Raw genomic sequence first — 12,451 nt, 5'->3', positions numbered from 1 at the left:
CATGTGATTTTAAAAGACATATCATCCTGTATCGAGTATTGTATCGCTTTGACTAATGTCTTTTAGTGTAATTTAATAGAGAGACGTATTAGTTAGGTCAAATATGGATCAAATATGGATAGCATCGTATGGTATCATGGGATACTTTAAACCTTGCTCAAAACCCTTGAGTTGTGCCATTGAGTCCATGGTTATTATAATAGATTGAAAAAGAAGGCAAATAATTGTTTATAATATTTTAATTTGTTTTTCTTGATGAAAGTGTACAGATTATAAAATTAAGACAGGCGATATTAACCATATATGTTGGCTACCACAAAAAATTCTTATGTAAAGGTAAATGTCAATGAATTATCCTCTCTATAGAGAAAAATCTCTTAGGTTTTGGAAGAGTAGCTAGAAACTCTCAAGATCGGTTCATATTTGTATTAAGATAAATATACAACTAGCAGAACTTCATGGTAGCCGAAGCTTTAGCCATTAGAAAAGCTCTCAACTGATGTTCTAATTTATCCTTCTCACATGTGCATATAGAGAGTAACAATCGAGCTCTAATGGATATGCTCACAAAATCCACAACAATACCTTAGAAGGTGTATCACATACTAAATGATGTTTACTTCCTCAGGGGGGAGCTTTTATATTACTTATTCCATGTTTATGGAGAAGCAAACTTTCCAGCAATCGTCATTAATGAAAGAGTACTATATTTCCTTCTCTGTCCCAACTTGTTCAGTGTGACCTCTTTTTTAGAATAGTTAGGTTGTACAATCCCTAGGGGTATGTTCCCTTTCTAATAAATCTAAGTATGCTTCACAATCAAAAGACACCTTGAAAGTAGCTCAGCTAATATTTCTTATACCTATATTGAATGTTTAATAATTTGATACAAAGCATCTGAGATGAGAGCTTACACATTCTTAAAAGAAAGAGAGATATTACGGTACGTCTTTGTAGTTGTTTCAGGAAAATGAGTTTTCATTATTATTAAAGTTTGATGTCGTTGATATCAAAGTTTAGGAATTTTTTGGTGGCTTCTTTCTTTACAAGTTTACTTTCATTTAGTTTTAATAGTTGGAATTCATTTTATTCGGTCTTGAACATGAATAAGGTCGTTTGAGTTTGAAATTTGAACTTTGAAGAAGAGTAAAACTTGGTACCAAAGTTGGGTATTTAACTCTGCTCAGCCCATCTCTTTCATTTTATAGGATAGTCGTTCGACTTAACAAGTCTCCGTTCACTATTCTCTTGGTCTTAAGAGAGATTTTCATTAGTGATTCTCTTTAAATACGACGGATAGATAATCAAACCCTTTCAATATTTGTTAAGGGGCAAGAACACCCTTTTACAATTTTTGTTCATGGGCGAGAACACATTTTATAATCTTTGTTCACGAACAAGAGTATCATCTATAATATTTGTTCAATAAGATAAAAACATCTAAAACCAATTTTAGTCTACCTAGACTTAGAATTGAAAAATATTAAATACAATAGATAGTTAGAGAGATTATCTAATAAGAGGTGTGATAGTTTACCATTGTGTGAAAGTGATACAAATGGAGTTGTATACCAAAATAGATATGATATGCACCACTAATGACTTTTCAACAAAAGTTTTTAATTACCTCAAGTTTTATTTAAATGAACTTGCTTAAACACCTTAGTGTGTTCTTCAAGAGTGGAGAGTAAAATAAATGATTTTCCGTAATTTGAGAGCTCGAGAGTATTTGGAGAGTGGTTGATCAATTTGCAAGGTTGTTGCTTTCAAATGGGGTGGATTGGACTTATATAGATGGTCTTCAAGTGTCTTAGTCCAACTTCTTACGGATAAAAAATGTACAAATTTAACCTAGACAGATGTCCGTCTGAAAATGTAGCCATTAATTATTATAAATTTAGCTATTGGAGCATTTTTAACCAGACGGATGTCAGTCTGAAATTTCGTCTACTCAGACAAAAAATCCATCTGAGCTTGTGTGACCAAACAAAGCTTCATTTGCAGCCCATAAGGTTAGAATTCACAAGTTATTTTCATTAATTATTATCAATAGACATCCATTGAATCCTCTAGATATCTTTGTTTTTCTTAGGCTACCAAACTAATAGTGTACAAGGTAACCAAGCTATGGCAAGATTAGTACATATGAGATCAACTTGTGGTAGACAAAAATTCTCACCAACCCCCCTGGTTCTCTTGCCTCCCCCAATTAAAGTTGTTGATAGTTAGGTTCACAAGAAAAAAAAAAAAAAAATTCTTGATCAGAAGATTCCTGAATTCATATTTTGGGGTGTCACTCAAATCCACCTCATCAAGCTTCTGTCCATATGTGCTTTTCCACGTGTCAAGATTACAGCCATTATATATTTGAATTTCTTCAATCTCTCTCACCTTTTTCATCAAAAGCTAAATTAAGAGTTCATATTTATTTTTCAAAAAGTTTTATTGATGGGTCGATGTTAGGATATGGTTTTTCAAGATCCATCTTATTTTTGTATTTCCTAAAATACCCTCCCACCCAATATTTTAATCAGGCATATCCCACATTTTTACTGAATTGATTCTGATTCATTTGTGGGTGGAGGAAAACTCAGCTTTTCTCTTTTTATCACACAGATTTGTTTTTGTTTTCCACTTTTGTCCCATTGTGAGTTGGAAGATGATTGAGACTTGCAAGCAAAATAAAAATGTATTATTGAGGATTGGTGGGGTTGATATAAGCTGTAAAACACAACTCCATCTTACGTAACTATTATGATTTGTTTTTGGGGCCAGGAATTGAGATTTGTTCGGGTCAGCTTATACGTATCTTGACTACATCCTCAAGAAGTAGGTGTTGTATATAATTTAAATATAAAACGAAATTTTACTCTTAACTTTGAGAGGATTCAAAATTTTGACTTTTTACTTGAAAGTATTGAGTTTTTTTACCACTTAGGGGGTTAAGTGTTATGATGTAATTGTTTGACCCTTTCATCTACAGGCGGAATTTCCCAAGAGGTTATTTCAGTCCCACATTAAAGACTGTGTTAAGAACATCAATAAGAGTGAGACTTTTATCATTTATGAGATGTAAGGTTGTCATTTTAACTCCCTCTATTTGTTTTAGCTATAAATCACAAATCTTTCAAATTTATATTTCTCTTTATTTTATATTTTGAATTTTCTATTATTTAATATTTGATATAAGAAAAAGAATATTCCTCTATGTATCCTTAGCAAAATACTCTTTTTCTTCTTGAATTATGTGATTTCCTTGCTTACTTTCAATTGATATTCTAAATGATGTACAACACTAAGATCTTTTTGTATTGGTACTTGTATGTACACATTAACCTTACATTAATTTTTAATGGTGGGTTAGTAAAGCGTTTAAAGGCCTAATCCCCCACGGGGAAGTTTATGTTTGCACCCATTTGGTGGCATTAATATTCTCATTTCCATCCCGATATATAAGAGATTCTTAATAAAAAAATAAAATTTAAAGCATATATAAGATTAATTATACTGGAATTCAAGTCAAATACATTTTAATTACAAAAAATATATATCAATGATTGAAACAGATCCTTTTCATAGAACTTGTTCGTGCTCCATCTTTCCACATTCACATAAGACTTAGACACATGACCTACTTGTGTCAAATAGGGTTTGCTTGTGTTAGGTCTTATTTGAACATGGGACAATGAGCGCACGTGCAAGTTGGGTGGAGAGGATATCCATACCATTGAAATACGCACTTACTTAAATCATATAAGGGTAATAATAAATCGCTATATAAACAATGCTTTGCTCATCCTTTGCGTCATGGACTTCCTAATGCTTTTTTTTTTTTTTGTGTAAAATTGTATACATTGTTCCTTGAAATTTAAAATGCAACTCCCCTTATTTTGGTAGTAATTGTACATCCTTTCAATATCATTCAAGTAAAGGAGTGATATGTAATACATGTAATTTTCTTGGTTGGTTGTCAAATTCCAAAGTGAGTTTCCTCATTTTCCTAAAAGTTCACTGAGATAGTTAAGACAATATTCTCTTTTTCTTTGTTTAAAAAAAGAAGAAAAAGAATGCTGTTGATGTATTTATTTATATGAAAATGTACAATTGTACAATTGCTGTGTTTGCATATCAATGACAAATAACAAGAAACAAAAGATGAAAAAACTTGGAATTGTTCCAATTTTCTATGTCCAGTAGAAAAAAAAATAATCTTGAATTGTTTTCTACTCATGTTACGTCTATGTTTGTTTATAAAGTATGGTATTGTTTATCTTTAAATTAGTATGTTAATATTTCATTGGTTAATTGGTGGTTTATATTAGATACATTGAACAAGTTTAACCTTGAATTTTGTTCTATTAGTAAGGCCAACATCTTTTCGTGAAGAGGTTGTAGGTTTTACTTTTACCAAGACATATGTAATATTCCATTCCCTATATAATATAAAAAACATATTTGTACCCAAAATTAAAAGTTTAACTTTGATTTTTTTCTTTTGGAATACTGTATTTTTATAACTATTTAATCCCAAGTTTGTAATGATTTTTCATGTTTGTTGGGATGCCAATGGTTTGGCAGATTCCGTAGCTAAGAAGGCTCTGTCTATTTCGAGTAAGACAGTATGACCGTTATCCGATCCCTGGTTGTTAGTGTACTACCAACTGGGTGGTTTTCTCGATAGTTCTTCTGCTTTCTAATAAAAAATCTATTTAAAAATCAAATTCTTGATACTTTGAACTATTGGTATATGACCCGAAACTTTGTACCTATTAATGACATAGAACATTTAATCAACGAATAAATCATTGCTTCAAAAGATTGGTGAGCCAACTTGAGGTGTTAATTGATCTGGTTGGCGTTGATTAGACTTTTAATCACTACTAGCCACAAATAATTTGGTTGAGTTTGTTGTCTTATTTATAGTTTGTATATCATTTATCACTATTTGCTTTGCATGGTGTCTAATTTTAAAACCTCCCTTTGGTCAGTTGCAATAGTTTGAAATATAGTTGTCGTGATTTTTTGGTAAATTCATTTCATTCAGAAGAACAAGCAAACAACAAGAGTTTCAATCTAACAAGGTCTGAAATTTAAGACATAAATAATGACTAAATTATCTTTGTTTGTAACGAATAGAACCTTCGTGGCTAAGGCATGGACAATTACATTACCCTCCCTAAAATAAAAGAGAATACACAATTGTAGGGCGCAGAGGAGCAAAACCGGGAAAAGACGAACATTCCCCAACGGGGGGGGGGAAGGTTCAAAAGCGCCCCAAAACGCGTCAAAGTTTTGGGCAGTTTCCACCCAAACTCAATTTTAATTCTCTGTTTGATCCAGTTTTGAAACCCTAACCAGCCCTAAGATAATCCAAAATTTATGAGATATCTCTAACGACAACTAAGGAGTTGTAACATATAAATCTTTGGTGCATTGAATCAATAAAAGAGAAAGGAGGAGGAGGAGCATTGTGCACCGAAAATTCCGACATAGGAAAGAAATGATACTGGTGTGTGTGTGCTCCTACATTTGGAACAAAGCTTTGCACTAAGATAGTGGCTCAAAATGCATGTTTCGAGATGTGTTTGACCCAATTACGAGCTGGATCTCTATAGAGTTCTTAAAAACTATGAACAGATAAATAACAAGTTCTAGAAGCAAAGAGCAAGAAAGACCAACGTGGGGGAATACGTACTCATACAAGCAAACCCCTAAGTTCCGTCCGCCCCTTGTAATTTGTGGTCAATAGCTGTCAGGGTGCATAGACTCGTTGGGAAAATGATGCGGACTCTTTTAAGTACAAATAAGATGAACCCACCTCCTAAATATGTGATGGAAGGAAGCCCAACTCACTCTATGACGGGATAAAGTGGTTGAGGTTTTCTCTGATTTGGTTTTGGAACTGTAATTATAATTAATAATGTAGATATATGCTACACCAATCGATTGGCATCTCCAATCCAACGGCTACGTTATCAAGTTAATATATATGTTTTAATTTGTTTAAAAAGGAAAAAGATTTTTTGGGATTTGGAAAAATAATAAAAAATAAAATTAGCAAGGACACTTTGGGAAGAAAATTATTAGAGTCAGTTAACCATGGTTAAAGGGGTTAGGTGGTTTGACTAGTCGGGTTTGGTAGGCGTCGGTTCGGTCACGAACTGCGAAATAAATACGTCTTTGCAATCACCCGCTTTCTTTCAGATGAGTCTGAATTCTCTACTTCTCAACCTTATTTCTTGCTGTCTCTCCTCATAGATCCCTCTCTCGCTCTGCTTTACTCATCACACACAGAGGAAGCTCCAACAATACAGAGCGAGAGAGAGGTTTCTCAGTTCATCTTTGTTTCCGATCGATTTCCGAGATTCCGGTTGTATTTGGTGTCGGAATCCCGTGAAAGCTTCGAATCTGCTCTCGATTTGATTCAAGTCGGAACTATCCATGGATTCAGAGTCCGTGAAGATCTCTCCATTCGATTTCATGTCGGCGATCCTAAAAGGGAGCTTGGATCCGTCGAACGTATCAGCGGCTTCAGGGGAGATGATTTTGGTAGAGAATAGGAAGTATCTGATGATCTTGACCACTTCAATTGCAGTACTAATTGGTTGCGTGATTATTTTCTTTTGGCGGAAGTCCTCGAGCCAGAAATCGGCTAAAGTTGAAGTTCCTAGGCCATTAATAGTGAAGGAGCCCGAGCCAGAGGAAGATGATGGGAAGAAGAAGGTTACGATTTTCTTTGGGACTCAGACTGGTACTGCTGAGGGATTCGCTAAGGTTTGAGATTTTTCGTAATACCTAGTTATTATATGTTCAATTGGATGGTTTTGAGTCCGTTGCTTAACTTTTCGGTGACTTTGTTGATGTTCAGGCACTTGCTGAAGAGGCAAAAGCACGTTACGAGAAAGCAACTTTTAGAGTGGTTGATCTGGTAAAAATCGATCTTTATTTTTTAAACTTTAAAATTTCGTTTTGTTTGTGGATTAGTTTAAGTTTTGCTAATGATCGGAATTCGAATTGTTTTCAGGACGATTACGCTGAAGATGATGATGAATACGAGGAGAAACTGAAAAAAGAGACTTTAGCCTTATTCTTTTTGGCAACGTGCGTTACAGTCTCTTTTCAATTCTAGCTCCTTTTTGTGGATTCTCTTAATTCTTTTCTAGTCTTCTTTTTCTCTTTTTGGAGTAAGAAAGCCAGGGAAACAGAACTAAGAAATTGATGACTGGTTAACCTTTCAGATACGGAGATGGTGAGCCGACCGACAATGCTGCGAAATTTTTTAAATGGTTTACAGAGGTAAATTGATTGGAATAGAGGGTGATAATGTTTTCTCTTGCGGCGTTAAATTGGTGGTAGTTTTCTTATTTTCTGCATATGTTTAGGGGAATGAAAGGGGAGAATGGCTTCAAAATCTTCAGTTTGCAGTATTCGGTCTGGGCAACCGGCAGTATGAGCATTTCAATAAGGTCTTCAATGATTTTCAATTTTTAATTTTGCTTCAGTTTTTCCTCATCAGAATACAAGGAGAGGATGGTTTCTCCATTGTTATGTTGAAGTTAATGTTTTGTTTCATTTTTTCTTCCGTGGAAAGCAGGTGGCAATTGTTGTGGATGGTATCCTCACTGAACAGGGTATTTTTCTTGGTTGACTTTTTTTATTTTGAAGCATAGAATATCTTTTTAGATAGGCAACAGAGTTGATCTGATGCTTGTTTATGCTACACCTTGATGAAGTTTTTGTAACTGCTTACCTTTAGCACCATAAATTCATATTATACAAAATAAGAGGAGAAAAGAGAAAATGTGCTAGTTTACATGCATTTGCAACTAGTAAAAACAATGTTTTAATAAAATAGGTAACGTATAACACACTTCCGACTCAGGCTCATCTGACTCGTGAAGGTCCTGTTGCCAGTTGCATACCAGTTCAAATATTTTATGGATTGTGGAATTTGTTCTACCATAAGATCAAATAATGTTTTTTCATGTGGCATAAAATCTCCATTTTATATTAGAGAAACATTTAGGTAGGTGGAGGAAAGCTATAAGATATTTAAGTTCAAATTGTTAACAGTTGTAATGCAAGCATTTGGAGGGAGGCAGAGAGGCGCTAGGATGATGCTGGACCTTCTGAACATGAATTAATGCCACATAGATACTGTCAACCTTTGAAAATATAATGGATATGAAATCTGAATCTAGGTTTTTGAATGAATATAATGGATATGAAATACCAAGAGGAGATTTGAATAATGTTGCAGCTAGATTTTAGTTTTTATGACCTTAATTTTATTGTGAATATAATGGATATGAAACATAAATTTATAGTTTTTTTGAGTGAATATAATGGATATGAACGCCAAGAGAAAATTTGAATAACGTTTCAGTTGATTTTGCAGCCTTACTCTTCATTTAGTTGAGTGGCTGCCAGAACTTAATTTCCTCTTTTTCTGTGTTAATAGGTGGAAAGCGTCTTGTCCAAGTGGGGCTTGGGGATGATGATCAGTGCATTGAAGATGACTTTTCAGCATGGTATCAAGAGTTTCCTATAAGTATCTTTTGGCTAAGTTCTCAGATTGACCGTGTCACCACTCTTGAGTCTGACAACTGTTTCTGCTTGTAGGCGAGAAACATTATGGCCTGAATTGGATCAATTGCTCCGAGACGAGGATGATACAAGTGTCTCAGCTAAGTATACAGCTGTCGTAGCAGAATATCGTGTAACACTTCATGATCCTGCAGATGCATTACTACAGGATAAGAACTGGAGCAATGCAAATGGCCATGCTGTTCATGACATTCAACATCCTTGCAGGTACAAACTGTTATTCCTTCTGGAGCATCAAATTTCTTGGTTTCCAGTATTCTTTGTTTCTATTTTTTATTAAATTGTCTTTTAATGTCCACTTGAAGAGCTAATGTGGCTGTACGGAGAGAGCTTCATACTCCATCTTCTGATCGATCTTGCACTCATCTGGAATTTGACATTGCGGGCACTGGGCTTTCGTAAGTTCCTTCCAGTGAAATCTTATAATGTGATTGAGTAGCTTTTAAAGTGGGAAAGTTATTTTCAGTAGAAATTGTGCATCTCTTATTACCAGGGATCATTTCAGTTGATTAATTTTCAATGTTTTTGCTGTTCAATGATGCTAACCGTGGAGGTTGTAAGTTGTATTATTCTTGGTGCACTATCATTGTCATTGTTGCATTTCTCATATGTGCTACATTTTCCCATTTTGACCAGATACGAAACAGGGGATCATGTTGGTGTATATTGCGAAAATGCTACTGAAGTTGTGGAAGAGGCTGAGAGGTTATTAGGTTACTCTGCAGATACTTGCTTCTCTGTCTACGCTACCAAGGAGGATGGCACAGCAATGAGTGGGTGCCCCCCTCCTTTCCCATCTCCTTGCACTGTAAGAACTGCGTTGACCAAGTATGCGGATCTTCTGAATTCTCCCAAGAAGGTATTTGTTTTTCCTTAGCTCACTTCCATACTTTTGTTTTTGTACCACTTCAATAATTCTGTATGAATACTTCGATTTCCAGGCTGCTTTACTTGCTTTAGCTGCTCATGCTTCTGATCCAAGTGAAGCCGAGCGCTTAAGTTATCTCGCATCTCCTGCTGGAAAGGTTGGCATTTATATATGTATATTTTTTCCCTGCATGTTTCCAACTTTTGTATTATTTAATTGCAAATAATTTGGATTTTTCTTATGTGCGTCATCCTACATTTGAGCAGGATGAATATGCACAGTGGATTATAACAAGTCAGAGAAGCCTGGTGGAGGTGTTGGCTGAATTTCCTTCTGCCAAACCTCCACTTGGAGTTTTCTTTGCGGCAGTAGCTCCAAGATTGCAGCCTAGATACTATTCCATCTCATCCTCTCCAAGGTGATTTTCCCTCTTCAGGAATTACGCTAGATGTTGCTAGTGATTTTACTCATACAAGGAATCATTATTATTATCATGCCTAACGCCAGTTGTATTTGAATCTGAATCTTTTCATACACAGAATGGCACCATCTAGAATTCATGTTACATGTGCCCTAGTTCTTGAGAAAACACCAGCAGGAAGAATCCACAGAGGAATATGCTCAACTTGGATGAAGGTAGGATTTTCTTTGATCATGTTATTAGTTGTGTGATCTTTAGAATTGTAAGTGTACCAAGGGACTCCTTAGGTATTCAATCCCCTGAAGGGGAACAATAATTTCCAAAACTAAATGTTTTGTTCACAAAATTTCTGAGGTTGGCTAAAGAGTCGAGTTTGGGCTGGCTAGGTGACATCGTAGTTGACTAGTAGGTCAACTGATTTTTATAGTTTATCTTGGGCTCTTTTTTTTTTTTTGGTTGGGGGGTGAGTGGAGTGGGGTTGTTCCTTTTTTACTGGCTTGCTTTAAAAAATCAAATGACTTGTTCGGTGACTTATATCAAAGGGCAATTAGATTGGACCTAATGATTAGGATTTAACTGTTAGTATTTCATAAACAACTGTGTGGCTGTTCTCTTTCTTCACCACTACTCCCACACAAACTAGTCAAAGGTGGGCTAATCTGCTTCCCCAAATTTTTTTTGCACTTGCAGAATTCAGTGCCTTTGGAAGAAAGCAGTGATTGCAGCTGGGCTCCCATTTTTGTGAGGCAGTCCAACTTTAAACTGCCCTCTGATTCGTCTGTGCCAATTATCATGGTTGGCCCCGGTACAGGGTTGGCTCCTTTCAGGGGGTTCATGCAGGTGTGTACATAGTGATCATTATGTTTTAGTTGCTTTTGTCTTCAGCCTATGAACAATGTCAGCTGAGAGAGTTCAAATTTCTTTTTCAGGAAAGACTAGCGCTGAAGGAAAGTGGAGCCGATCTTGGACCTGCTATCCTCTTCTTTGGATGCAGGAACCGCCAAATGGTAATATGCATGTCCTTGTCCTTGTTGCTGTCATCCCTCTGATTTGTGAAATCCTATTCTCAGCTGTTTTCATGACTACAGGATTACATCTACGAGGATGAATTGAACAACTTTCTCAATGCGGGTGCAATTTCCGAATTAGTTGTTGCTTTCTCACGTGAAGGACCAACAAAACAATATGTGCAGCACAAGATGATGGAGAAGGTATGGGAGTAAACATTCTGACCACAACCTTATAAAATTAAGTTTGATATGGGCAAGGGGAATAGACTTATGTATTTCTTTTCACCTCAAAAAGTCTCTGGGCACTTGTGATCATCTGATCATATTGTTTTTACATGCGGAAAGTTTATTCTCTGGGCACTGGTGACAAATCAGAGAGTTGCGGTCATGTGACTGTCTGGATGGGGCCTCCCAATTTTTCTTGCTCTTGGCTCATATTGAAGATGCTAAGTTTGTGCTTTGTTTGCCAGGCCTCCGATATCTGGAACATGATCTCTCAGGGTGCTTACCTCTACGTGTGCGGTGATGCCAAAGGCATGGCCAAAGATGTGCACCGAACTCTCCACACCATCGTCCAGGAGCAGGTATGTTAAGACCAATTATGATGTCAATTAGCGAATGTATTTCCTATGCCAAACTGAACATGACCAAATGATGATTAATTTAGTGGGGACCATATAACCACTGATGTACTGGTGGATGACTAGAATAAATTTGGTGTTCTCTTTTGTCTCTTGGCCATGACTGATAGATTGGATCGCTTGGTCTGTGTTTCAGGGATCTCTGAACAGCTCAAAGGCTGAGAGCATGGTGAAGAATCTGCAAATGGGAGGGAGATATCTCCGTGATGTATGGTGATAATACCAGAGGCTGTGCCAGAAAGAATGACTGTCTAGTCCTAGTCGGTGAACAGCCAGCTGATAGTTGGAAAAACAAACACTATTATGCGGGAGGCCCAATTAATTGGTAGCCACCAACATTTTACTGCCGTCCGTAAAAGGGTTGGGCATTCTATTGTCATGGTTGAGTATGTGATTCTTTTTTTCTTTCATCCTAACAATGATTTTTCGGTGTAATTTATATATAAATATATATATATAGATAGATATTTAGTTCTGTTTTTCCTGCTATTTGTTTTTCTTGGTTCGGTAATTTTCGAGCAGGTCAAAGGGGTCGTATGAGGTTAAGTTCTTGCCTTCATGCCCGATTTCCTTCAAGCACTCCCTCTCTTTCCCTCTTTCTTTTGTTTCTTTTCTGCCGAGCAAATCGACGACTTACTCTCTGGAAGTTAGTTTTAGACTTTTAGTGTTAGTGCAGCCAGTTGAATGGCAACTTAGCATGTACAAAATCTCTGGATGTACCAATCAAACACTAGCACAATTGAAGAGAGTATTCATTCATACAACGAATTTGGCTCTTTAATTGGACTGAAGATGGGAATTAATATTCACATGGTCACATCATCATCTTCAAAATGGCCTCCAATGTTTTTTAATGCAGCGATGGAGAGAATTAATTACTTATTCAAGGGGAAACCAATAGGAA

General features: G+C 36.0%; 1 protein-coding gene across 1 annotated transcript; it reads left to right on the top strand.

Moving 5' to 3' along the window:
- Nucleotides 1–6,192: 6,192 nt before the first annotated feature.
- On the top strand, nt 6,193–12,029 carry ATR2 (P450 reductase 2). Its single transcript, XM_089163174.1, has 18 exons — nt 6,193–6,774; nt 6,869–6,928; nt 7,025–7,101; nt 7,239–7,296; nt 7,383–7,466; nt 7,595–7,631; nt 8,462–8,531; nt 8,623–8,814; nt 8,913–9,005; nt 9,244–9,466; nt 9,549–9,632; nt 9,742–9,893; nt 10,015–10,111; nt 10,587–10,736; nt 10,826–10,903; nt 10,985–11,107; nt 11,377–11,490; nt 11,684–12,029. The coding sequence occupies exons 1-18, from the start codon at nt 6,442–6,444 to the stop codon at nt 11,762–11,764; spliced, it is 2,106 nt and encodes a 701-aa protein (XP_089019300.1). The 5' UTR covers nt 6,193–6,441; the 3' UTR covers nt 11,765–12,029.
- Nucleotides 12,030–12,451: the final 422 nt, after the last annotated feature.

Source organism: Hakea prostrata, chromosome 7 (genome assembly GCF_041222555.1).
Source record: "Hakea prostrata isolate BN-2017 chromosome 7, UWA_Hpros_2, whole genome shotgun sequence".
In the NCBI taxonomy this organism is placed as follows: domain Eukaryota; kingdom Viridiplantae; phylum Streptophyta; class Magnoliopsida; order Proteales; family Proteaceae; genus Hakea; species Hakea prostrata.
This window is presented reverse-complemented; position numbering and strand designations above follow the sequence as displayed.

Coding starts and splice junctions, on each gene's coding strand:
- ATR2 (XM_089163174.1), top strand. CDS start 6,442: ATGGATTCAGAGTCCGTGAAGATCTCTCCATTCGATTTCATGTCGGCG. Junction 6,775..6,868: donor CTGCTGAGGGATTCGCTAAG/GTTTGAGATTTT, acceptor GTTGATGTTCAG/GCACTTGCTGAAGAGGCAAA. Junction 7,467..7,594: donor AGTATGAGCATTTCAATAAG/GTCTTCAATGAT, acceptor CGTGGAAAGCAG/GTGGCAATTGTTGTGGATGG.